The 24,496-nt window shown below is 32.6% G+C and overlaps 6 protein-coding genes and 1 long non-coding RNA gene across 18 annotated transcripts; 4 read left to right on the top strand and 3 right to left on the bottom strand.

The window, feature by feature from the left end:
* Positions 1 to 8: 8 nt before the first annotated feature.
* Positions 9 to 1,448, bottom strand: LOC128882674 (uncharacterized). The gene is made up of 2 exons (XM_054134384.1): positions 1,335 to 1,448; positions 9 to 1,273 (listed from the first exon to the last, which is right to left on the bottom strand). Exons 1-2 carry the CDS (start codon positions 1,348 to 1,350, stop codon positions 9 to 11), a joined length of 1,281 nt encoding a protein of 426 aa, XP_053990359.1. The 5' UTR covers positions 1,351 to 1,448.
* A 304-nt stretch (positions 1,449 to 1,752) lies between these two features.
* Positions 1,753 to 4,234, top strand: LOC128882676 (uncharacterized). Of its 6 annotated transcripts, none has more exons than XM_054134388.1 (15): positions 1,753 to 1,889; positions 1,970 to 2,069; positions 2,215 to 2,259; positions 2,394 to 2,524; positions 2,590 to 2,658; positions 2,715 to 2,789; positions 2,848 to 2,952; positions 3,018 to 3,088; positions 3,153 to 3,195; positions 3,275 to 3,333; positions 3,384 to 3,412; positions 3,481 to 3,524; positions 3,574 to 3,610; positions 3,663 to 3,721; positions 3,774 to 4,234. In XM_054134388.1, exons 1-15 carry the CDS (start codon positions 1,869 to 1,871, stop codon positions 3,819 to 3,821), a joined length of 936 nt encoding a protein of 311 aa, XP_053990363.1. In that variant the 5' UTR covers positions 1,753 to 1,868; the 3' UTR covers positions 3,822 to 4,234. The 6 variants fall into 6 exon arrangements, 5 of the variants coding, with proteins under 5 accessions (XP_053990363.1, XP_053990367.1, XP_053990364.1 ...); XM_054134389.1 differs by having other exon boundaries at positions 1,854 to 1,889; positions 2,116 to 2,259; XR_008458497.1 differs by lacking the exon at positions 3,384 to 3,412 and having other exon boundaries at positions 3,774 to 3,811.
* A 1,882-nt stretch (positions 4,235 to 6,116) lies between these two features.
* On the top strand, positions 6,117 to 8,138 carry LOC128882672 (uncharacterized). Of its 4 annotated transcripts, none has more exons than XM_054134382.1 (9): positions 6,117 to 6,288; positions 6,333 to 6,428; positions 6,503 to 6,797; positions 6,863 to 6,910; positions 6,980 to 7,187; positions 7,234 to 7,396; positions 7,462 to 7,601; positions 7,651 to 7,790; positions 7,834 to 8,138. In XM_054134382.1, exons 1-9 carry the CDS (start codon positions 6,142 to 6,144, stop codon positions 8,136 to 8,138), a joined length of 1,542 nt encoding a protein of 513 aa, XP_053990357.1. In that variant the 5' UTR covers positions 6,117 to 6,141. The 4 variants fall into 4 exon arrangements, with proteins under 4 accessions (XP_053990357.1, XP_053990355.1, XP_053990356.1 ...); XM_054134380.1 differs by having other exon boundaries at positions 6,962 to 7,187; positions 7,237 to 7,396; XM_054134381.1 differs by having other exon boundaries at positions 6,962 to 7,187; positions 7,651 to 7,784.
* Positions 8,139 to 8,436: 298 nt separating this feature from the next.
* On the bottom strand, positions 8,437 to 14,113 carry LOC128882670 (uncharacterized). 3 transcript variants are annotated; one of them, XM_054134377.1, is made up of 27 exons: positions 13,746 to 14,113; positions 13,595 to 13,671; positions 13,429 to 13,543; positions 13,189 to 13,332; positions 12,966 to 13,111; positions 12,764 to 12,846; positions 12,585 to 12,702; positions 12,290 to 12,475; positions 12,122 to 12,211; positions 11,858 to 12,037; positions 11,597 to 11,801; positions 11,421 to 11,520; positions 11,251 to 11,368; positions 11,000 to 11,182; positions 10,759 to 10,876; positions 10,627 to 10,701; positions 10,425 to 10,555; positions 10,123 to 10,372; positions 9,902 to 10,036; positions 9,690 to 9,836; positions 9,472 to 9,616; positions 9,226 to 9,424; positions 9,083 to 9,176; positions 8,915 to 9,033; positions 8,791 to 8,859; positions 8,668 to 8,743; positions 8,437 to 8,616 (listed from the first exon to the last, which is right to left on the bottom strand). In XM_054134377.1, the coding sequence occupies exons 1-27, from the start codon at positions 14,092 to 14,094 to the stop codon at positions 8,438 to 8,440; spliced, it is 3,831 nt and encodes a 1,276-aa protein (XP_053990352.1). In that variant the 5' UTR covers positions 14,095 to 14,113; the 3' UTR covers position 8,437. The 3 variants fall into 3 exon arrangements, with proteins under 3 accessions (XP_053990352.1, XP_053990350.1, XP_053990351.1); XM_054134375.1 differs by having other exon boundaries at positions 13,429 to 13,671; XM_054134376.1 differs by having other exon boundaries at positions 10,150 to 10,372; positions 13,429 to 13,671.
* A 739-nt stretch (positions 14,114 to 14,852) lies between these two features.
* On the top strand, positions 14,853 to 17,180 carry LOC128882671 (uncharacterized). Its single transcript, XM_054134378.1, has 9 exons — positions 14,853 to 15,221; positions 15,295 to 15,381; positions 15,446 to 15,667; positions 15,721 to 15,976; positions 16,030 to 16,168; positions 16,273 to 16,408; positions 16,459 to 16,588; positions 16,635 to 16,708; positions 16,760 to 17,180. Exons 1-9 carry the CDS (start codon positions 14,930 to 14,932, stop codon positions 16,999 to 17,001), a joined length of 1,578 nt encoding a protein of 525 aa, XP_053990353.1. The 5' UTR covers positions 14,853 to 14,929; the 3' UTR covers positions 17,002 to 17,180.
* Positions 16,211 to 17,039, bottom strand: LOC128882673 (uncharacterized). The gene is made up of 3 exons (XR_008458496.1): positions 16,952 to 17,039; positions 16,778 to 16,894; positions 16,211 to 16,720 (listed from the first exon to the last, which is right to left on the bottom strand). It is a non-coding gene; the product is annotated as an uncharacterized LOC128882673 (long non-coding RNA).
* Positions 17,181 to 17,323: 143 nt separating the features above from the next.
* LOC128882669 (myosin-9-like) lies at positions 17,324 to 24,370 on the top strand. Of its 2 annotated transcripts, XM_054134373.1 has the most exons (27): positions 17,324 to 18,197; positions 18,242 to 18,341; positions 18,385 to 18,641; positions 18,700 to 18,911; positions 18,956 to 19,194; positions 19,272 to 19,343; positions 19,390 to 19,716; positions 19,791 to 19,862; positions 19,929 to 20,885; positions 20,945 to 21,011; positions 21,130 to 21,326; positions 21,395 to 21,596; positions 21,640 to 21,869; positions 21,924 to 21,992; positions 22,052 to 22,211; positions 22,261 to 22,481; positions 22,530 to 22,613; positions 22,712 to 22,823; positions 22,876 to 22,993; positions 23,039 to 23,048; positions 23,113 to 23,157; positions 23,207 to 23,461; positions 23,515 to 23,644; positions 23,699 to 23,723; positions 23,779 to 23,832; positions 23,889 to 23,920; positions 24,019 to 24,130. In XM_054134373.1, exons 1-25 carry the CDS (start codon positions 17,553 to 17,555, stop codon positions 23,815 to 23,817), a joined length of 4,845 nt encoding a protein of 1,614 aa, XP_053990348.1. In that variant the 5' UTR covers positions 17,324 to 17,552; the 3' UTR covers positions 23,818 to 23,832; positions 23,889 to 23,920; positions 24,019 to 24,130. The 2 variants fall into 2 exon arrangements, with proteins under 2 accessions (XP_053990348.1, XP_053990347.1); XM_054134372.1 differs by having other exon boundaries at positions 17,328 to 18,197; positions 23,699 to 23,832; positions 24,019 to 24,370.
* The last annotated feature ends 126 nt before the right edge of the window (positions 24,371 to 24,496 follow it).

Here is a 24,496-nt window from a genome sequence, read left to right as displayed (position 1 = left end):
AAAAATCTTTATTTTAAAAATGTATCAACACTACTTTTTTCTGCACAAACAGTCTTGTTAGGTGAATCCAATACACCAGGAAAATGTTCATCTACTTGCACGAGTGCTTTTGCAAGAATATCCCCAGCACACAGTTTGGAGCTTTCTTGACGTATAATTTTTTCCAATGATTGACGGTATAATTTACATCCTGATCTTCCAGCCAACAATCCAAGAGTCGGCTTTAATAACGTATAAACACTTTTTGTGTTTTCACAATCAGGATAAAATGAATTTAGATAATCTTCATAGTAAACGGCTAACGTTCTTGGAGTTCTTGCTGTCAGTGGATCATGAGAGTCGTAAAACATGGAATCGATACAGCTGAATAAACAAGGTTGGTTAAATGCCATTCGTCCTATCATGATCCCTTGTAGATAACTTTTTGACGCATCTTGTTTCATAGATGTTTCAAGTGTATTCATCAATGAATGAGCGTTATCATAAGATAAATCGTCAAGGTAAATTGAATTCTTTGTACTATAAGGTAATTCGTTACCTAATACAGAAGATTGTAATATAGAATGATTTTTCACTGAGTCACACGTCGTGAAAGGAATGGATTTTGACGGTTTCTGAATATGTGCTTTAAATTGTTCCTTTCCGATAGCATTGGAATTTGTGAATTGTTCTTTTTCAATGACACACTTATTAGATTCCTGTACACTAACACAAAGAGGGTTCAGTGTTTTAGGAAGGTCATGAAAATCTGAATAAGAGGGTCGCCACTGACAAGATAATAAGTTTTGTACATCTTCTAGTGATGTTACACCCCCATTCAAACTTATGTTTAAATGGGGATATAATTGAGCTAATTGATACACACGGTGATATTGTAATGGAGGTAAAGTTCGATTTTTTTTAGGATTTAATCCCGATAACCATGCTTTTCTGGCGTGAATAATAAAACGAGTACATTGACTTTTTCGTGAAACACTACTAACAAAATTATTTAAATAGGTGAAGGAATCGTAATCGTGATCTACACCTGTGCGACATTTTATACTCACTGGAATGTGAAAACCAACAGTACGATGAATTTCATTCACAATTTGTGCAACCGTATCGGGTTTCTTCATTAAAGAAGCCCCAAAGCAACCTTTGGTTGCAACACGAGCACTAGGACATCCACAATTCAAATTAATTTCGTTATAACCCCATTGGCAAGCAATAGATGCCGCCTTAGCTAATGTTTCACTATGGCTTCCACCTAATTGGCAAACGACTGGATGATCTAAGGGATCACAAAACAACACTTCTTTTAAATTTGTCGCATGAAGTAACGTTGCATCTACATGCATTTCCGTCCATAACTCGACGTGTTTTGAAATACCACGAAAAAATCGACGAAAATGTTGATCAGTTATCGCTAGCATTGGAGCTATTTGAACATGCTTTTTATCATGTTTGTGAACCATTTTATTGCACTAATTTTGTATCAATCTTTCAATATAAAAATATTAACAAATTTGCACCTCCACACGCATAGATTTAATAGTTATTTAATCGTCCATTCGGTGGCTTTGAAAACATTTGATGCATTGAAGATCTTTCACATGTCACACTTCATTTCTGGATCAGGGGTGTGTCAGGTTAATTACGAAAGGCACCCTACTGTAGAAACAAAAAAGAAAAACGATTTCTTGAGAGAATGACGGAATCATCAATTCAATAGTCAACCCTACAACGACAAAACAAGCTTTGAAGAAACAATTTAAACATTCTAGACACCGGTCAAAGGCTGGACATACGTTTTCCACTTTCTAAACGCTACCGAGGCGTCCTCAACAATAGTGGAGCCTGCTCAGCATCGATACACAATTAACAAAATGCAAGCAGAGAACAAACAAGTAAGTGCTTTAATTGAAAGATTAAAGAAATCTATGAATAAAAATTAACAGAGTGTTAATTTGAATGTTGTTTTCAATAGAATACAACACTAATTAATATTAATGAGTTAACGTTACAAGCTATTCGAACAGGATTAGGGAATCCCGTTGTCGAACCTTCGCAAACGCTAAAACCTAATGGTAAAACTTTCAATAAGTAAAAAATAAAACCTACACCTATAAGTAGCGAGTGTTCAAAAACAGTCAACTAGCCCTCTGCGCTGGTATTCGCCAAAAAAAAAAATCAGTCGATAGAAATGTAATTCAAGATATTATGTTGGCACAGATGAACATATGAAATCGCTTCTTTTCTTGTGCGAAGAAATTATGGGTATGTTTAATTTCTTTTGCATGACAACCTTTATGAATGTGTTAAGTCTCTAAGAAAGTAAACAAGTCTTGGTATAAAAACAAATCAAAATATAATGCTTTTACTGTATGTTTCAATACTCTCTATATTATTAGAATTCGTAAAACTATTTGATAAAGAAAAACTAGAGTTAGTTAAAGAAACCACTGAGAAACTAAAAGTCGTACAACAATTTGAAGGTCTTTATGATTCACAAAGGGAAAGAGAAATTCAATTTTATGAACAAGTAACATACAAGACAAGTTGTGAACGTTTGATACAAAATGCTTTTCTTTTATTCTTATTTTATAGATGGTAAATCAGCAACATAAACTTAAGGTTGTATCTAATAAAATTGTTAATTTAAAAAAAAAAGTTTCGGTAACTATGAATACAAAAAAAGTGATCAACTTCTACAAAGACACCAAATTGGTTAGACCCATTTAAAAGATCTTCAAAAAGAAAGGGATAATTACGCATTGAAATCATTAGCACTTGATGAAAAATGTCAAGTAGTATTATGCTATCCAGTAGCTATTCTGTTCATTGTTGTGACGCTTTTGGTTGTAGCGAATGGAGAAGTCTTGTGAAGAAATTAAAAAACGTATCCAAGATCAAAAGACTAATGTAGAATCATTGAGAAAAGGATCTCATAGTATGCTTTCTGAAAGAGAGGTAAACACTAAGAGAAAATCATTAAAAAAATTAATAATTTTACTGCATGAGCGTTTTTTTTGTAGATGACTGACTTAAATTTGAAACTAAGAAGTCTTCAAAATTGTAATTCTCAATTGTTGACGGATCGAACATTGTACGTTATTGTTCATAAAAGTGTTTTCATGCCAGTAGCCAATTATTTGTGTTTTACTAATAAGATTAACACTTAATTTAGAAGAATTAATGTCGTCGCTTGAACGGGTAAATTGATGCGCAAACAATATATAAACAATTCTACGTTTTTGGTTTTTAAAAGTTACTTTTTTTTTAATATTTGTAGACAACTGGGGAAACACCCAGCTACGATAAGAAAAATTGTGATACGTTTGAAGTCCAAACGTGAGTCTTTTTGAAATGTTGATATTTTAAAAAAATACAACCTTTTATAGAAATACTATTTATACAAATTCCCTTGGAGGTTGTTATTTTTTTGACGATTATATCAACTTTTGTTTTAACTTTTTTGATGTTAAATTGTGACTGTAGAATCGCGAGGCCCAACACGGGGAAATTTTAATGCTTTAGAACAGGTTTTTTTCTTAACTTAATTCTCATTTTAACAATTTCTCTTCTTTTCAGCTTGTCGAGCGATTACAAACATCCATTGTAAATGAACGTAAAAAAACTAACACTAGAATCATCATCATGTACACTTGAATTATGATTAGAAGGAGAGTATGAGAAAAAATTAAAATGTTTACAAGATGAAAGAACTGTTTATGAAAAAGTAAGGTTTTGTTTATATGTGTTTGTTAATTATTTGATCAAATCTGTTTTAGTACGAAAGTGCATTAAAGTGTATGCTTGAAAATGAGAAAAATGACTAAAAATGAATTTGAAGCAAGAGAACCAAGAGGGTTGATGTTTTTTTTTCGTCTAGTATAGATGATTGGATTCTGTAGTACTGGTTTAGTACATCTGATTCACAGTCTGTTTTAAATATTGTTCGGAGTGATTTCTTATTTGTATAGAAAAAAAAATTGTTTTCAAGTAGAACGATTTCGTTTCGTTGACATTCTATGATCACATTTCATTTCTTTAAATGTTTTCAATTTAAAACTAGTTAAAAAAAAAAGGAAGAAAATTCATTAAACGAAAACAATAAAGATGAAACAAATAGGTCATTTACATAAGATTGATGAAATGTTACAAGAGGGTTCTTTAACACAAGTCAAAGATATTTTAAACCATGCAGAAAGAGACTTTGAGAAAGCACGTGATAGTGTAGATGCTTGTATAAGTTCAGCTTATCCTGACCTTGTTCACATGATTTCGACGTTTTGTAATGTACAAAATGCATCAAATGACGTGTTTCATTTATTTGAGTCTATCAAAAAATCTCAACAGAATATTCATGAAGCTCTAATTCATTCAACTAAACTGAATATAGGACTTTTACCGAATGGTTTAATTAAGGATTATCGGTATGAAACAATGTCTTACTTGCCACTCTATCCTTATCATGATATTTACTCATGGTTAAATTTAAATGAAGAATGGACATGTGTTTTGAATAATATTCTTCAAAGAATAAGCAAATCAAATGATTTGTTTTTATCAAAAAATGAGCATTCTATGTTATTACAATTTTTCTTTGATATACCTCGGCGTATGACTCATTTATTATTATCTTATCATTCTTTACCAGCATTTTTTATTCTTGTTTTTCTTGCACCTAAATTGTTTCAATGTTTAAAATCAAGTCAACAATGGCGTCATGAAGAAGAGTATCATCAATTCAAAACCCGTCATGAATTATTTTGTTATTCTAAAAATTTTAAAACTCTATTTCAAGCCACGGCATACAAATCATTTCAAAAATTGTATCCTTTATGTACGTTTGACAATTCCTTACACTCTACAAAGACGTCTTTTAATTGCTGTATTTGTTCTTGTTCGATATGCCAGCATTTTCTTGATAAATTTTCACATTTTAATACTTTACGTGATTTTGAAAATTTATTTGTGATATCTTTATGTGATAATTTACCAAAGCAACAGTGTATTTCTATTTTTGTAAGATATCGACAAGAATTAATAAATCAATTGATTCAAATACTCCAAGATCCTCCAACATTTCCACCAGCTACGAATGCATGCCAACTTTTAGCTTTATATAAAAATAAAAAGACAACAAGTGAGGACTCCATACCGTCCAGTTGTGAAATACAATTACTTTTCATGTCGTATTGTATAGCAGCTGTTATTAATCTTATTGAAACATCAATTGCTTGTTTAAATTTTTTTATACATAAAGAAACTTGTGATATGTTCGATATTCTTTCTAATTTTGTACGTCAAGACGTCGAAAATACTATAGAGGAATCTCCAGTTTATAGTGCTAACGAAACATGTTCCTGTATGTTTTGTGAAACCAAGCAATCACCTTTATATTGGCATATATGGGTTGATGGAACGCACCTACCAAAGCAAGCTGAGTATGTAGTGGAGCATTTTTCTCTACCTACATGGAAAGTATTTGAAAAGACTATAAGCGATTTAATACAAGCCTTCAACAATGCCATGGTTTTATTTGTAGGCAAAGATGATGATGATTGTAGTGAATGTTTCGATCTATACCAACTTGAATTCTTGGTAAGAATTTTAAAGTGCATGAATTCAAAAGTAAAAAATCTTCTTTTTCTTTATCTACAGATATCTCTTCTTATAACATTTTATAAAGCATCAGATATTCGAGACTATATGGTTCATCCTTTTTTTGAAAAACAACCTGAAAAAAAACAAGACTATTTTTTTTACTACCATTTAAATTTAAAAAGTTTATCACAAAAGCAAGTGGTTATTCGAAACCACTGGAATTCTTTATTTTTACCTGACAATGATTCATCTCAAGACACTTTTTTAACTTGTTTTCTACATCACTGGAATCAGTGCGTTTCGCGAAAAATTCAACACAATGTTTGTGTAAAGTTACAAGATATTTTTTCTAAAAAACATATAAAAAGCAGTCATACAATCGCTACTGTGATCATTTTAAATCAAATGAATGAATTTTTACATTTGGAATACTCTAAAGCTCAAAATCCTTCGTCAGTTTCTTTTTTTTTTCATAAAACATTTAGGTCGAATCATAGTGAAAAAACGCTTGACGAAAAATATAATTCAATCAAATGTGAATATGTTGTGATGGGACTCTTTGATTTTATTGAAAAAGAAGTTTCTTTAATACCATTGATAGAATGCCATGAAACATCAAAAACAATTCTGAGTAAAATGATTTTATCAAATAACATATTCGTTTTACCCTTGCTTCTACTTATTTTAAAGTCAGAGGTTTGTAGAAAGTCTCATCATTATTCGATTAATAGATTTTTTAGAATACTCAAGATTGGATAAAAAGTACGTATCACGGATTTAAAAATATTGCTGTACAGCTTCAAAGTCAATCCTTTTCTACCTCTCTATATAAAAAGGTAATAGAAGTAACATCGTTTTAATGCCAGTCTGACTTTTTTAAATTCCTTTCTTTTTGTGAATACTTCTTCAGTTTCAACTGTGCAAATCGACTGTATCTCAAGCTAAACAAAATTTATTCGAAACGTATTGGCAACAAGTTTTTCATTATGAGTCTCAATGTTTTTGTGAATGTCTTTATGAAGATATAATGAATTGCCAAATAATGATGGTTCGTCAGCATGAGTTGAATGTTGAGAATAACACCATGTTACATGAGGCCATATTTTTAAACGACGAAAATTTGTCGCGTACTCATCAGAATGTTGCAACAAAACATTCAGAACAAACTGAGTGTCTTCAACAAATGGAGAATGACTTCACACAAAGTAACAATACAATTTGTAGCCTGTTTCGACTCTTTGTTTCTGCCGTTTTTATTTGTGTTATCTAGATAATTTCGAGAAGAGTTTTGAAAAAGGTCAAAGTCCATCTGTAGAAGGTGAGGTCTTAGTAAAATGATGATTTTATCAATGTCGGTCGTGTCATCAAGTCACTTGTTCATACACAGTTTCATGCAAAAGGAATAGTGGAAATAATGATCATCTAGGCGATTGTGGAAATATTTTTTTGAATGAAATCGATAGAAATAAGAGAGGGCCGTATGAGGAAAACGATATATGGTTCCCTACAAAGGTATCCGATGCACTCTTCACATTACTCTACACAGCTAACCATCATCTTAGTGTGTTATATGAAGAAGCTAAGGTCTTGTTAAGGTAAGAGAAAAAAATTCATAACATGCACAAGTTTTATTCCGTTCAGTAGTTCATTTCCCCATTCTATCATGGAAAGTTTTCAAGAAGAAATTCGTACATCCCTTGTACACTATTTGGATCAACTTGCATCAGATATGTATTTACATCTTTGGACGAATAAGCATTTGTTCGATTTCCCTCAACATTTACGCCTTAATGCTGTTGCTCAAGTAATTGATTTCAAAAAAAAATTAAAAACATGATCGCCTTATTGTGACTTATTGGGTTCATGTAGTGTTTATTGGACATAAGCACAATTCGGTTACTTTACCCGGTTAATAAAGACTACAGGTTGTCTGCTACGGAAAAGTATCTTCGCGAAGAGTACTTGGAAGATATTATTGATCAAATTATTTTTACTGAATCGAAAATAACGTTAGAAAAAAAAAGTTTTTTTTTTTTGTAAAAAAATTTCTTGCTTTAGATACGCAGCACAATGTTTTCTAGAGACCTGTCGATTTTTGTTATTACCTTTGCTGGTTTGTCATAACATTCAACGTGGGCTTGTTCCTATGAAGGCAGAGCATGAAGGAATGCTATGTCGTGTGAATGATTTATGTAAATGTAACAGTCAGTGAGTTTTTCATATCCTATGTATTTTTTCCAGGTGAAGTTGAGAAAAAAAAAATTCAGTTAATAAAAGACGCTTGTCAAGTGAATGAAGTGGTTTGGGAGGAAAAAGAAAAGAACAACTCTAAGGATAACTCTGTTGTAACAAAATTGAACACGTGCTCAAACATTCAATCGCAACATATGGTTTCACCTTGCAAAAAAACAAATGCCAAGTCGGACAAAACACCCTACTTAAATGTTAGCTCTTTTTCCTCTTTTTTAAGAGGACAAGTAGAGGAGCTGAGTTCAAAGGTGTCTGAGGTGATGAAACAACGCTCCTCAAATAACAATCCTTTATGATTTCATGTAAAGCAGTGTGTTGCTTTTTATTCTTTTTTGTTGGTACAAAATCCATTTTTCAACGTGCACTGTTTTTCTTTCACAAAAAGACGCATACTGTCATATTTTTTTCTGATACAAAACGAAGATTTAATAGAGTTTTATTAAATAAACAATACGTTAATAAAAGAATCCTTAAACTAGTATCGTATATATTTCAGAGAATGTCATAGTTGTATTGAAATTAAGAAAAGGCTATTAAAAAATTTAACGCAATTAAAAAAACATTTGATTTTCATGATAAGGTACAAAAGAAAATTCTATTGCATTGACAGAAAGCTTAAACCTGAAACTTGGGCACCTAAGCTACAAAGTTGACAAATAGAACAAAGACTCTTCTCAAACGAAGCTTTGGCGACACTTCGGCAAAAAGGACATTGTATACGATTTTCCAATGTAGTAATACGTGTTAGAGATGACGTACATAAAACAAAGTTCTCTGAAAAAAAAAATAGAGTGCTTGAGTGGCACCAGTGGAATACAATGTTACCTGATTCTGTAAAATCAAAATCGATACAATAAGCATCGGTTCCTCGTGTCTCAGCGACATTCAAAGCTTTTTTTGCCTATTGTATCACTTTGAATCAAAACATAAAGGTCGCATACAACGTACTTGAGAAATTGTACTTTCAAATCCTTTTGTACCGCTACCAAAATTGGTTTCTACTAATTTTCGAGCAAACTATCATAGAATAAACAAAGAAATGAGGAGACTTAAAGCAATACACATAGCGTACAATGGCTGCTGTCATGTAATTTTTAGCTTTCCACGCAACAGATAAAGCTCTTCGCCAAATTAAAAATTGGTGAAATTCATCTAGTTCACAGCAGCCTAAATAAGCAGCTAATTCAACGTCTAAAAAAGAAAAATTGGTGATTTCAAAGTCAAATCTTGTAAACATTACTTCGTCGGACATCCGTGTCAGGTAAAACTTGACGTGAACATTCAATTGACATTGCTAAAGCGTAAATTTGTGTTTTTTTTAAGATAGCTAAAAGCTGTTAACAATAAATAATGTACAAGTGAGTATGTCGCTATTCAAACCACCTCTTCTTCTTCTTTTTTAGACGACGCTTCAGCAAGAGTAAGTTTCCATAATATTTCCCGATACGTTTGTAAAGACTCGGTTAGCTTTCCAGCCACCAAGAGACGACTTGCATCATTAAAAGATTTTTGTAAAGAACTAATTGTAATGTAAGGTAGTGGTTGATGACGTTTACTAGAAAAAGATCCTGTTTGTAATAAACTGAAAATTCATAGTGAAACAAAGACTTGAATACACCATTTGCTCACTGCAGTTGCTTAGTAGGTAAAAGCGGTAGCAATGTTAAATCAACGACCGAAGACAATGTAATAGTTCGAAAAAAAGGTTTAAGAGGTTCCGCGTTAATTAAAGCAATTTTTTTTATAAGAATTTCAAGGGCTTCATCGTAACGACCTAAATAAAAATTATGTTATGCAGATGTGGTGAACTAGGAAAAAGAAAAAATGTGTTTAGTAAATACGGATACCTGCAGCAACATAACGAAAAACGTGTGCTCCTTTGGTACACCATAAGGATACAGGGCTTTCTCCTACTTTGAAATTTTGTGTTTCGGCAGAGTCTATTTGACATTTAGAAGAAATGATCTTCTCAGTTAAATCAATTTCTTCAGGGTCTTTAAAACATGCATAAGAAAGTTTTTTTTGAACAACAACAAGAGTAATATTTTTTTTACTGTACCAATATCATCAATGCTTAGTAGATCACCATTATCTATAGCATCGTCATCTTTCCATCCCGTAATCTCTTCTGTTTCATCCAGAGTATGCAAACTATCGAATGACAAATCATTGATTTTCTGCGTGTGTGGTAAGCCTAAAAAACAAACAAATAACTTGTTGTATAGTTTAATACTTTTGAATAATAAAAAAAAATTAAAAAAACCATTTCAAGTGATCTACCTTGAGGAAATGTAGGTAAAAGAGTACTTTTTGAGTCAGTGTTCCATTGAGTTGACAGTTCACTACTATCCACAGCTTTTGAAATACCTAGAGCACTAAGATGGAATTTTTTTAAAGGTTTTTCTTCTTGGATTATTTGAGGCCATGGTTTTATATGATCAAGACTCATGTGATCGTTGAAAGACACAGCTGTTTCAATTGGAAGAAAAGGTGTTGCGGTTGGTGAGATTGTAGTATCCAAATGAACGCGCTACATAACATTTTGATCAACATGTATCAAATCATATAAAAAACATTAGTACACCCAATGCCTCCTCAAGAGCTACAGATATATCGTCCAATTTATATAACCGAGCTGTCATTGCAGCCAAAGGTAGTTGACCCATAGATGTTAAAACTCGTATCCTTTCTTCAACATCCCCCAATAATAAAGCTGTTTTACACAAAATGACACCAAATTTACTTTTTAAGTGTCTTTTAGAAAGCTTCTGGTTAAAAGCGTACCGTTAAAAAAACAACTCTGAACGTCTTCTCTCATTTGACTAATTTTTAACATTTTCCCAAGTTTCACTCGATCACCTACATATCAATAAACGTAGAGCACTTAAGAATGTCCACATGTAACACTGTTTAAACCTGCTAAGAAGTAGAGAAAAGATAATTTGTTAAAATTTTTTGTAGTTTGATGCACAGTTTCAACTATATCGAATTTCCCTTGACGCATTGTTTCAGTAGCTAATCGGTCCCAGAGTGCCTATAAATAACGTTGTCAAAAATCTTTTCAGTTTGTGTTTGCTTTATTGTACTAAATCATTTTTGTTTTGTTTCAATGTATAAAATAATCAACTTTTAAAATACTAGAATCAAAACAACTTACTGTATCATTTAAATTCCCAGCTTCAACAAAAGCTACGTCTAAATTTCCACCTTCTAAAGCTAAATTAAATCGAGTTGCGTGGTTGGTAACGAATTGTAAAGCCACATTTGCATGATCTCTTTTTCGTAAATAATTAACAATAGCATTCCCGCAAAGTCGGCCATATCGCATAAGTGATGCAGCCTGAAAATCATGTGAACAAATCATTTTTATATCAAGTAGGAAGTTTTTTTTAAAAAAAAATTTGTTACTTGACTGAATTGCTTCTGAGAAAGAGCAATTTTTAAAAAAAATTCTGTACAATCTAAGGCCATTGAAGTGATTGTTTGTGTAAAAGCATCGTAACCCCACATAGTCTGATTTTCTACTCTTTAAAAAAAAATGCCAACTAACAAGCGATTTGGATGAATATTCAAATTACTTGACAACATAGAAAGGACTTGTTAAGCAGCGTATGATACCATTATCACCATTGGGAAGGCAATATTTGACATGAGATAATGTAGTATAAATAAAAGCACCTGTACAGAAATGTCGAAAATTCCGCTTGTTATCGAAACGTAAGCTTTTTCCTCACGGAAAAAAAAGTTTAAATACCTGCAGGGTCCCAAGCAGCGCCTTTAATCCGAATCGTTTCATAGAAAGAAGACAAATACTCAAATGCCGCTGTTGCCAGTACTACATAGTGTTTGCAAAGCAGCGCTACATATTTAAAGTCGTGTGACCAAGAAACATTTCGGATGCCCCCTGGACAGCTAAGTTCTGCTAAAATCGTTTTTCCATACACATCGTATAAAAGGGCCTTACGAAAAAAATTCAAGATTAACAAATATCTAAATCTTTATTTTGAAAACATACTGATTCATCGGATTTCAAAATAAGTCTATTATTTCCAGCAAAAAAAATTTCAGATATCGAAGCATCCAATTCAAGCCGCTTATTGAATTCTAATTTAGTAGTCAATAAAGATATAGATTTACTAGAGTCCAAACGTGCAAGCCGATTTCGGGTACAAAAGGTGATACTTTTGGTTGTTCCCTTAAAAGTTATAAAAATGTGTAAGATATACAGGAAATGGTTTTCACTTAGTTAATCAACAAACTACTCTAAAAAAATTTTTACTTGTTGCACACTAGCATTGCCCGGGCTCGAAATAACAGATTCAATAGAAGGAAATTTGATCAAGTCGTATTCAGTTGTGTCTGAATCTTTCTAAAAGAAAAATTAAAATTTGAAAAAAAATAGGACAACTTTATGTAAAAAGAAAATCAATCGTAAATCTAAGCATACATATGTAAGCAGAACTTCAAATGAATTTGGATTAAATGTATTAATACATAAAGCACGACAACCATTTGTAGTCCCCATATCCTTTGTTATACGACGACATCCTACAAGTGTTGTTATCGAACTGCTTGTGCAGTCATAAAAGCTGAACCATCCATCTTTAACAAAAAAAATTTTTTTGTCTACCACCTAATAAATAAACAAAATAGCATTCAATTCTAATTGATAAAACATTTATTAAAAAAAAAATTCAAACATATTCAATTTTTTTTGTTAAATTAAAAGGTTTTGACATTACCTGACAAGCTAGTCTTTCTCTGTATAGCTTAAAGATCACAGTACCAGAGTCGTGACCAACTCCAATGAGATTAGAGGAAGGATGAGCAGCTAATATCCAGAAACGATCATTTTCTCTTCTAAAGTAAAAATAAAATAAATTCCGTTTCATTTAAAAGCGATTGTTTTTTTCCTCAATACCTATATGTATGCAATAAAACACGTTTCGTTATGTCCCAAACCCGTATTGTCCGATCCTCTGAATTCGACAACAATATCTCTTTCTATAAAACAAAAATTTTTAGAGTAAATGATAACACTGTCAAAATCTAATACAAGTGATATAGTTTTATATGCGGAAAAAAATTAGCGCTTCCTTTTTTTAATTTCAAACAAAACTTACAGTAGGGTGAAAAATGACGCTGGAGACATTGTTAGTGTGACCCCTAAATGTATCAACTTCCCACCACTTGGTATCGTTGAATCGCCAAAGTCTGACAGTCCGATCATCACCTCCAGAAGCAATTAATGAGACAGTGGGATGAAATGCTAACACATATATATGCACAAAGTAACGCATTGATATGTTACCCAAAATCATCACTTGTAAATTGACAAATACGTACTAGCCCAATTGACCCCTCTATCGTGTCCTTCTAAAATAAATTTGCAAACAGCATCTGTGGTTCCAAACATATCGGATTGTTGGGCCGACAGAATAAGTAAATTTGATCCAGTATTAGTAGTATTGGATCTATTTAAGTTATTATCTGGTAATTTATAAAGAAAAAATAACGAGAAAAAATTTTTTTATATAACAAAAAGAATAACGAGAAGAAATTTTTTTATATAACAAAAAAAAATACCTGAACCACTTGTAGTATGAATATTATAATATTTATTTTTCAATCCCGAAATATCCCAAACTCGAATAGATTGATCGAGCGAGGAAGAAACAACTAAGTCTTGTTTTGGATGAAACTGTACATTTATTGGTAGTGTAAATTTTTTTAATTGATGCAAATATCTTACTTGAGCACACATAACGTAATGATTATGTCCAGCGAGCAGCGCAATGCAACTACGGTTTTGCCAATTCCATATACGAACTAATTAATAGCAACAATCAATAATGTTCAGGTCAATTATTAAATTTTTATTTTCTATTATTAACATATTATACCAGTTTGATCATCGGAGGAAGAAAGTATCCAAGGATATTCTGGATGAAATTCAACAGTTCGAATATAATCCAAATGACTTAACAGGGTGAAGACACAGCGACGTTGATTGTAATTCCAAACTTTTATTTTATAGTCATCTCCACCAGAAACAAACATAGGTTGAGATATGTGAAAAGATATTCCTCTGACAGGACCTTCATGTTCTTCAAAACGGTGGATTAAGGTTCCAATACGATAATCCCATAGCTGGATAACTCCATTGTGTAATGAAGCTAAAACCCAACTGAGTTTCGGATGAAAACATAGACCCTTCACTCGGTTACTCTTAGTTTCACAGCGTACAAGCATTCTTTTAAAAACAATGGAATCGTATCTCCAATTCTGAATTTGTTAAGATTGTTAAAAAAAGTTAAAACACACTTTTTTTTAATATTAAAAATCAAAATATAAGTATAGGTTAAAAAAAATATGTTAATACGGCACTTGAATAGGTTTTAAAAAAAGATTGATACAAATGAAAATTCTCAAATTTTTAACTAAAAATTACAGGGCCTACCACAAACAGAGAAGTTATCGCTGTAAATGGATATCTATACCTATACCTGTTGTGAAGTGATGATCATAGTCAACCAACATAGAATTTCCTTTCAATATAATTTATGCCTTTCAATGTTTTGTTCTTATGGCCGAGTTTTCTGTTATTGTGAGAAATAGATTCTTCAAGATAACTTATTCTTGCTTTATAAAAAACGAAACGAGAAACAAAAAATCATCTACAATACCTTGCTCGGTAGCGAGTAAAGGTATGAGAAACAAATCTGTATATTGTGCAATATCCCTACTCGTAGTTTTATAACGAGAAGAAAAACTATGTGTTGTGAGAAAAAATTATTTAAAATATACAATCATGATACCCTATATCTAGATTTTGTGAATATTTCTCACTTCTCGTAACTTTTTTTTTACATACTCCAATTGGATTCTATTTTAAAAAAAAAAGATGATTGCATAATCTCGGGTTAAACAACATTGTTTTAAAAAAACCATCAAAATAACATGTTTTTTAGGCACATTCAACCTGTTCGACACAAGACCTACTTGAGTAGCATGTTAGTGTAGCTAAAGTTTAACTAAATATAATATGGAGACCTTGTAAAAACAACAAAATCAAGTATCTTCAGTGATGGTTTTAATAGAGAAACCTAGTGGATTATGTTTTTCTACAACAGATGCCGTTATGGGGCTACAATTTCATGGTCATACAGAAATGTTGTATAAATATTTACAACCTCATATTGGTAATATTCGGGTAGAACGTTTAGCCGCTGCAGCCGGTACCCATATTAAGATTTGGGCTTTATACTGGCCTGTACAATTACTAAATCAAAATGAAACGCAAGTACATCAAAAGATAATCAGTGACACAACCTCTGTTGAATATAGTAGCCAAACAAATTCTTCAAACGACCTTACGCGTAAGCAATGTTGTAGTAGATTATGTTTAATCGGAGAAGTATAAGCTTCATTTTGAAATACTTCTTATTTTAGAAAATTGTCATGTGTCGAATCGAATCGTTTGTGTTCTGAAAGATCATGCGCCTCATTATGTTGTTAGTGCTAGATTCTCAAGTCAAGGTTAATGAAATTCTTCATCATGCAATAGTATAAAAGTGAACTATGTATTATTGCTTCTAATTAGGGCATATTCTGGCTAGCTGCGACAGTCATACGATTATCTTTTTTGAATTCGCAAGGTTCTGTGAAGCGTCTGAAATGTATGGGATTGTGGAAGAAGTTTGGCAAGCATCAGGAAAAATAACAGATCCACATTCAGATATATTCGATCTTTGCTGGCACGAAGATGTTGCTGTAATAACTGGTTCCATATGCGGAATTAAAGTGTGGAATGTTAAAGAAAAAAGTATGTTAATTTGTTTTTAAAATAAACCAAAGTGTACTGATGGTTTTTTCAAGCATTAATGGAATATGTTAAATACAGTAATGGTTTCGTTACTGGAGTAGCCTCTTTTCAAAATCATTATATAGCAGCGGAAAGTAATGACAAACGCATTTGCGTGTGGAAACAAAAAAATAATGAATTTCAGAACGACATAAACAAAGGCGACATCACTCAGACTATAGAGAATTTTCAAAGATATTTCTGTATTATTAATGACACAGAGTCTTTAGTTTTAGGGCCTTTCGAGTCTCCTTATTGCCGAAGGCCCAGGTATCTTTTTTCTTTTAGTTACGTTTCATTCTCTCATATTGTTTACCCTACAGTTTTGACCCTACTGGATCATGGGTAGCATTCCCGTATGGTGAGCGGGGCAATCAGTGTTTCGGTGTAGCACATTCCTTAAAGAATCCTTCCTGTACGCCCTTTCGCTTTAGGGGTCATCATTTACGTGTGAATTGTGTTGTACGTTATTTGATTTAAAAAATAAACAAATACTTTAGAATGTATTGTTTTATCGTGTGATATGTCAGTATAACCTTTTCTTTTGTTTATATTCAAACTTGCAGGCATTTTGCCCTGTTGTTTTTAATAAATACATTCTAAATGAAACAAAAACTAACCAATCTATCGGTATTACAAACGATTCAATCACTGTACATTCTAATGAGGCAACTACAACAGAATTTACACTTTATGCGCAAGGTAATAATTTCGTGTTTCAAAAAAAAATAAAGTCTTAACTCTTATTGAAGCATCCGTGGATGGAGCTTTGTCATTCTGGAAAGTCAATTACGTCTCAAACGATAAATTGGCAGCTTCTTGTATATTGCTTTTGAAGCCTCGCTTTATTGATGAGCAAGCCTCTGTTACGGATTTAGCTTGGTATTTATATTTTTGAATCTAAGCAAACAATTTTTCTGTAACGTAGGACTGGAGACGGTACAACATTAGCTGTGGGAGCTGACGATGGAACGATAACTTTGGTTCAATTTTCGTTACAAGGTAAGAAAATATCTGCAGAAATTTTCTTGTAGTATATGAATCGTTTTAAAGAAATAGAAGGAGAAATACAATTTAAGCATGGTTTCTTGGAAACATCTTTTCCTTTAACATTTAAAAAAATTCCATCATTGCCGCATTTATCTCGCTGTATTCCTCACGAACCTCACTGTAGTCCTAGTCTTTCTTCTGTAGAATTAAACAAAGACACCAAAACATCAAATCTTTTAAATACAACCATGTCACCATCTATAAAAACGAGGCGTCGTGTTTCACCAACTTTAATTCAGTCTTAACTCATTGATTTAAAAACATCACAAATTTTGTTTTAAATATTTATAATAACGTAGAATGTGTCTCCATGCATGGTTCGAGTTATGTATTTATATTATGCAAACAGAACAAGCATTAAAAAGTGACGTTATACTAAAATAAATAAAGTTATTAAAGTTTTGTTTTTCAGTTTATTTTAGTTGTAGCTAATATCTTCAACTTATAGTTTTTCTCTTTTTGAGGTCATTGTAAAAATTAATTACTCAGATTATAAAATAAAGCTTAAGTACATTTATATTATTAATGTAAACAAAGAATTAAATGTACTAATTAAAAATATTAAAGCATAAATAAGAATAGTATAGATATATTAAGAGTCATAGGTTTTTCGTTTTTTTCTGCATTTTTAAGCCCTAAATATAAACTTTATTCATGTAACAATACTGCCTTTCCAGTTCCTTCAGTAGAGTTGGGTCAAATAAATATATTTTTAAGAAGCAGCGCTAGTTTTGCAAGGGTTGATAAAAAATTTTCTACTACATAGTTCAATTTGTATTGCTATCGTACTATATAAATGAGTTCTAATCAAGAAAGGGAGAGGGATCCGGAGACACCGACGACACGAGCGTCAATTGGATCTCCAGGTTTTGTTCCCCCTGTCATTTTCGCTGGACTCGCTTCACCAAGTGTCACTGGAACATCTATCACTCGACAATCTGCGAACGAGGTTTCAAGACAAAATCATTCAAGAAAAAGACGAATTGTACGCTGTGAGACTACCGATTCAGGTTTTGAAACCGAGCAAATACCCGATTCTGAAAAGAATTCGTCTTTCACTCCTTCAATTTATCCTAAACGATCAAGTACACTCGATTCCAACGTTTCTGTGGATTCAAGTGCGCAATATCTTTTGCAAGATTCTCCATTTTCAAAATCATTTACGCAAGAGACTTGTTTGACAAATGAAAAGTATAAATTTACCTCTCGATCATCAATGTCTTCTAATAGACTTTCAACACCAAGGTTACCAAAATCAATTCGTACAGAAGAGAGCCGTTCTTGTCTTTTAAATCAAATTTCAGATTTAACTGCCGCATTGTCCCATTCAAAAGCTAGAGAAGTTTTTTTTCATGAATCACAGGAAGAGCTATTAGCTCAATTAGCCGCGAAAGATTCACAACTTAAGGAAAAGGACGAACAATATATGTTATTAGAAAAAGTAATTCAAGCTTCTATACAAAACTCATTTTGTTTGCTGTATAGGAGAATTCCCGTCTAAAAGCAAATTTGAGAGAATTGGTGGATGCAGGCGTCACTGCTCCAGTTGAAAATAAAAAAAAAGAAGATTCACATATTGCTCTGGGTAGGTGCACTACTACATAACAAAATTTAACATCAGTTTTTAGATTCAACTGACACAACTAATGACACAACTCCTACACGAAGTAGTAAAAAAAGCTGGCTCTCGTTATTTACTGGTGGTGCAGCTTCTCTCGATACCAGTTTTTCTAAAGAACAAAACGAAGCTGATTCCAAATCGGTTTCCGAACAAATTTCTGAAGCACGAAAAGTTTATAAAGTTTTACAAGGAACAAATACTTACGTGCAGAATGTTCTCAAGCGAAACTCAGAACTTGAGTTGCGGTGCAAGCAACTTGAAGAAGTAAATTAATTATGCTTGTCAAACGAGTTTAAAGTCGAACGTGAGTTTTGTTTTTTAGGAAAATGACAATCGTATAAGATTACTTCACGAGGAATCAAGTGTTATTCGTCGGGAACTAGCAGACAAAGAAATTACATTATCACAAACTAAACGGGTTTTAGATGAACATAAAAAAGAAATCTTTGATCTTCACAAGGAGCTTCGGGATATGCATGAAAAACAAGGATCTCATCGAGTTTTACTTCATGAATATCAAGATGCAAAAGAAGAGTATGAATATTTTTAAATTCACACAATTTCACTTTTTTTTTTAGAATCGATTTTCTTCGCGATGCTTTGGCTGCAGAAAAAACAGAACTTCAAAAAAATGCTATTGAATGGGAGCAAGAAAAGAAACTACTTAAAGCTGACTTAGTTTTCGAACGCTGTCGCCACAATAGCACAACGGCAAACGAAGGAACAGATACAAATCTTGGATCGTCTTCATGCGTCTTAGCTCTTCGAATAGATGAATTAGAAACCACACTTACAAGCATTCGTCAGGAAGTGTCAGGTATTGTTATCATTCATTGTAGCCTATTCAACTATTCAGTACGGTGTCAAATATAATTTTACTATGTACTACAATAGAAAAAACAGCGTTATTCGATGAAAAAAAAATGATAATGCAGAAGAAGTTGAGAAAAATGACGCAACAATTTGGTAAGTAGTTTTTAAATTTGTCATGCAATAAAAAATGTAATTTCAGAAATATCGAAAAAGAGAGAATACGAAATGCAAAACTTTAAAACACATTTAGAAGCAGAACTAAAGGTCACTCGGGATCAGCTGGATACATCTCAGAAAACATTAATGTTTATTCGTGAACAAAATGTTATTCTTCTAAATCAAGTTTCCGAGTTAGATGATGTAAGAGCTTCGTTAGCGAGTTCGCAACAACAGATTGAGTCTCAAGCTAAACAAATAAATCGACATCTTAAAACTATTCGGGAAGCCAACGACCGCTACTCTGAATTGCTAGAGAGTAAAACTGTATTGGACTGTGTCCTTCAAAATCGTCAGAAGGAGAGTGAAAGTAAGTAAATTTTTTTTTTTACGAATTTCTAGAACCGGAAAACCTAAATGATATTTCACTTTATTACGCTATAGAAAGCTTGGAAGACACCGTGAAGACGCATGAGCAAATGTTTGACCAATCTAGTGCTTATCGTCAACAACTTGGTGGGGTTTAATAAAAAAAAATTCTATATTTAAATATTGTACGTACTCTTTTATTTTCTTTATTAGAAATGGCTACCCTTGAGATTATTCAACTTAAAAAAAAACTTGCAGAAAAGAAAGATATAGTATCACAAGAAACAGAAAAAATAGAGCTGTCTAAATTAAAGGAAATTCGACAATTAAAAGATGAGATTGTCAAGATACGACGTGAAGCAAATGCAGAACGTGAAAAGGAAGTGTATGGATTACGTGAGACGTATGAGCAAGAACTTTTGAAAATAAGACAACAAAAAGATGAAAAAATGGACGATTTAATTCAAAAATATGAAAAATATATAAAAGAATTGAAGGCTATTCAAGAACAACGAATCAAGTTTTTAGAATCTAATAAGGAGGAAGAATTGAAAAAGTGCATGGAAGACATGACAAAACGTCTTTCAGATACCCAATCTTCAATAAAAGAACGACTTATGAAGCAAAGGTCAATGCATGAAGAGGAGATAGCAATTCTTCAAGCTGCTCATTATAAGACTCTGCAGACGCAACTTCAGCAGAAATCCCAGGAGATCGATAAACTGAGGCATGAGCTAACGTTATTAACACAGAGCTATGAAGAGCGTTTGACTGTCACCGAGCAAAAGGCTAATGAAGCGGCGACGTTATTACATAATTACAAAAAACGCAGAGATGATACTGAAGTGCAATGTGAGACTTCTGTAGAAGCTTTGCGAAAGGAACTTGATTTCACGAAAAATTCTCTTGCTGAAACCTTAACAAAGTACAACAAAGAATTGAAAGAGAAGGACGATGCTACGGAGACGATTCTAAGTGAAGCTAGGCGTCAGGTTGAATTGATGGAAACACGTTATACGGAAAAGCAGGAAGAATTGAACCTGTTACGTGATAAATTAGCGGGAATGATAACAGAAAACACTCAACTTAAAACTAGCATTCAAGCATTGCATTCTAAATTAGAAAATTGTGAAAAAAAAAATGGTGAAGTTTTCGAACAGACTAGTACAGGTAGGAATGAGTCGGTTTATAATGAGGAGATTCATCTGAAGTTTTTTTTTTACGAGAAGTCAATACAAAAATTGAACATGATTTATCTAATGAAAGCCAAGAAAAAATGGGAAAACTTCTCGAGAAGTAAGTCCCTTTAGGTTGACAGTTGAAATATCTATGAGCTTGCATACACAGCCTGACACACCTTGTTAGAATAGTAATTGAAACCAATTATTTTTATTTTTGCACTTTTACACTATAGGTGCCGGTTATTAGAAGTGACAAATAAGCAGCTAGAAGTACGATTGGAGTACGAAACTAATGCGTTGCAAACTAAATTCAATGAACAAGAAGAAAGAATTCAATCCTTGTTGCCCATGCAACAACATGTGACGAATATTCTTGCGCGTAATACGGAGCTAGAGACATTACTTGCAAACGAAGGCAAAGAACATTCAGGTAACGCTTTAGATTTTTTGTCAAATAGTTTCTGTTACAAAATTCTTACTTTGGCATTTTAATAACAGAAATGATAAGTCGGAAATGTCTTGAAATTTCTTCATTAGAAGCTAAAGTATCACGAATTGAGTATCTTTTAAAAGAAAAAGAAAGCGAAATTTCTCAGTTAAAAGACAATCTTCTTTTATTTCAAAACCAATCTAAGCAGTTTCAAAACTTATCCTTGAAGGAACAAGAAGCAAAGGATACTATTTTCCTTCAGCAACAAAAGTACCTAAAAAATTAGTGACCTCGTTCATTTTTTGTTATGTAGAATTGACGAGTTAGTCGAGAAAGTTGAAGAACTTGGTTCTGCATTGAACGCTAAAGACCAAAAAGAGAAGGCAACAACCGAGTCAAGTGTTGTGGTGAAACAAAATGTGGAAGACATTTCACATGAGTACATTCAAACAATGAAAAAACTGGCTGCAGATTTATCGCGTGCTTGTAACGAAAATATTCGATTAAAATCCGAATTGGAAAATTTACAATCTGTATCAAAAGGTATGTTTCAATGCTTGCTTCTTTATATGAATTCACTGCTTTATTTATGTAAAGATTATTCTAAAGTTACCCTAGAACACACACTTCAGCTTCAAAAAATAGAATCTCAAGAGGAAAGAATCAGTTTAGTTTTTTTTCTTCCTCTAACACGTGGTGTAAACGGCGTTATATATGATTTTCAGTCACGCTACAAGAAAGATTACAGAGCAAGCAAAGTCTGATAGAAGAATTGTCAGAGCAGCTTCGACTCGACGTGAACAGTCTAGGAAAAAATAGTTCCATTACGTTGTCCGACACTAATATAACAGAACTTGAAACGAAAATACGTGAACTAACACGAAGGTAATAGCGGTTTTTTTTTCAGCGTTGTCGTGCCACCGTACTGTTTTAGATGTCAAATGCTAGATGATGACAAACAAAATTGCGAACATGAACGTCGAGCAGCTGTTCATCGTTTAGAATTAGAACAACAACTACTATCTCAGTGCTTGGAACAAAAAGAGAAGCAAATGAAGCATCTTATTGAAACAAATAAACGAGCAGAAGTACTTCTTGTAAGAAATGCTGAGCTGGAATCTTTATTGTACTCCTTACAAGTCGAGAAAGAATCACGTAACTTATGAACTGTACTGATGTATGTCATGGTGTACACTCATTTAGATCATTGTTACAATTCAAAACACAATAAAAATGACTCTGATACGGAACCCATCGACGACACTAGTTCGTTCACTTCAGAATTAGGTATGTGAAATTTCCAGGAGTACCTCTGCATTCGTGTGTAGAGAATAAACGCTGTTGACTTTGTTTCCTTTTGTATTCTTTTTTTAAATTCTTTTTAGAAAATTTAAGAATAACAGTGAATAATCAGAAAGAGCATATTTCTAAGTTGACAGAAGATTTACGAGTTGTGAAAGCAATGTATACCAAGGAAATAGAGACACTTACTACAAGGTAACTTCAAAACAGTGTTACCTGCATGAATTTTTTTTTCAATTTTTATCAGATTGCACTTTGCTGCGTTAGAGCAGTCGTTAGTACCTTCGTCTACAGAAGATGATCTGATGAGGTTATTAGTTCAAAAAACCACTGAACTACAGCAAGAAGTGAAGAGACTTCAAAAGGTAAGCATTTTTTTTTTTAAATAATCTAACAACAGTCAATTGTAGGAACGGGATGGTATGTTAATAGAATGCAGTTTTTTGTATAATTTTTTTTAAGGAAAATTGATTTTATAAAACAGAAACTTATCACTCTTCAGCACATGCTACGGGTAGAAAATCAAATGGTAATAATTTCTTGTTACAATTCAACAGGACTACTTTTTCTTGTTGCAGAATTATGGAATGGTGATGATATAGAACATTTACAATCAAAAATCGTAATCCTCGTAGCTGAGCGTGACAAATTACGAAAACAAGTTACTCAACTCACGTCAAATACAGAATCTGTTAACAAAGGTAGTCGCGACGCAGGGGAAAATAAACTGGAGAATCTTATTGATGATGCTTCATTGAAATGCCGCTTAGAAGTTCTTTTTGAACGAATTCGAAGTTTATTAGAGGTTTCAATTCCCAAAAATGAATCATATTGTAAGATGATCAATATATATATTTAATAAAAAAAATTTATAATGCATGTCTAGCTTGCTTAAGCAAAGAGTTGAATCAATGTATCCTTGAAGCTAAAGCGCTTTTAACACAAGTAGAAACTGTAGACACTAAGAGTCATGTTTCCAAATGCTCAACTACTCAAACGACAACGGAAGGTCTAATGTATGATTTCCACGGCTCAATGTTTTTTTGATTGTTTGTTTTTTATGATTCTAGGCATTTATCAAATGAATTTTTAACAGTATCTGCAGAAAAAAAAACCTTGAATGAAACTAGTGATTTGTATCCTTCCTTAGATAATGCTTCTCCCCGTCATATTGAGAGTGAACAATTAATGTCATCCAAACCCAGTACGTTTCTTTTTAAACTATAATTACGTAAATTTTACTTTATGGTGACAAAATAGCACTACATGAAACTACTCGAGGTTCTTATAATGTAAGCAATAAAAACAGAGTTTATATTACAATAATTTACTTACTTAAGGGAAAGAGAGCTATACTGAATCTTGTTTATATTGAATATTACGTTTACAGAACGGAATAACTGATGCGTTAGACGAGGCGATAGCGCACGAAGGTCACCGTAAATCGAAACGAAGTCGCCGCATTAATCAATCACACGAGGAGACTGTGGTGAATTCTCATAGAAAAGCAACTGCACATCAAGAAAACTAAAAATTGTTTCCATAATATCTTTTTCTTTAAAAGAGATTAAAATGGTTAACATTGTATTTGAATTTATTACAATATATAAATGAAAATAATTTGCTTTTATATTTACAAAGGATTTTAGATTAATCATATAAATGATCACGTTCTAAAATGAACGAGTAGAAATAACATAATTTTCAATGTGGTATAACCTTAGACTAAAATAAAAGCACTATAGCAGAAAGCACTTTTTTTCTGTTGAATAAATCAAGGTGCTCATTATAGTGAGTTCCTAGTGAAGGACGAGATTTATAGTTCATGATAAGACAGACACAAACACGAATGAACCTGATTTCCGTAA

Source organism: Hylaeus volcanicus, unplaced genomic scaffold (genome assembly GCF_026283585.1).
Source record: "Hylaeus volcanicus isolate JK05 unplaced genomic scaffold, UHH_iyHylVolc1.0_haploid 12126, whole genome shotgun sequence".
In the NCBI taxonomy this organism is placed as follows: domain Eukaryota; kingdom Metazoa; phylum Arthropoda; class Insecta; order Hymenoptera; family Colletidae; genus Hylaeus; species Hylaeus volcanicus.
This window is presented reverse-complemented; position numbering and strand designations above follow the sequence as displayed.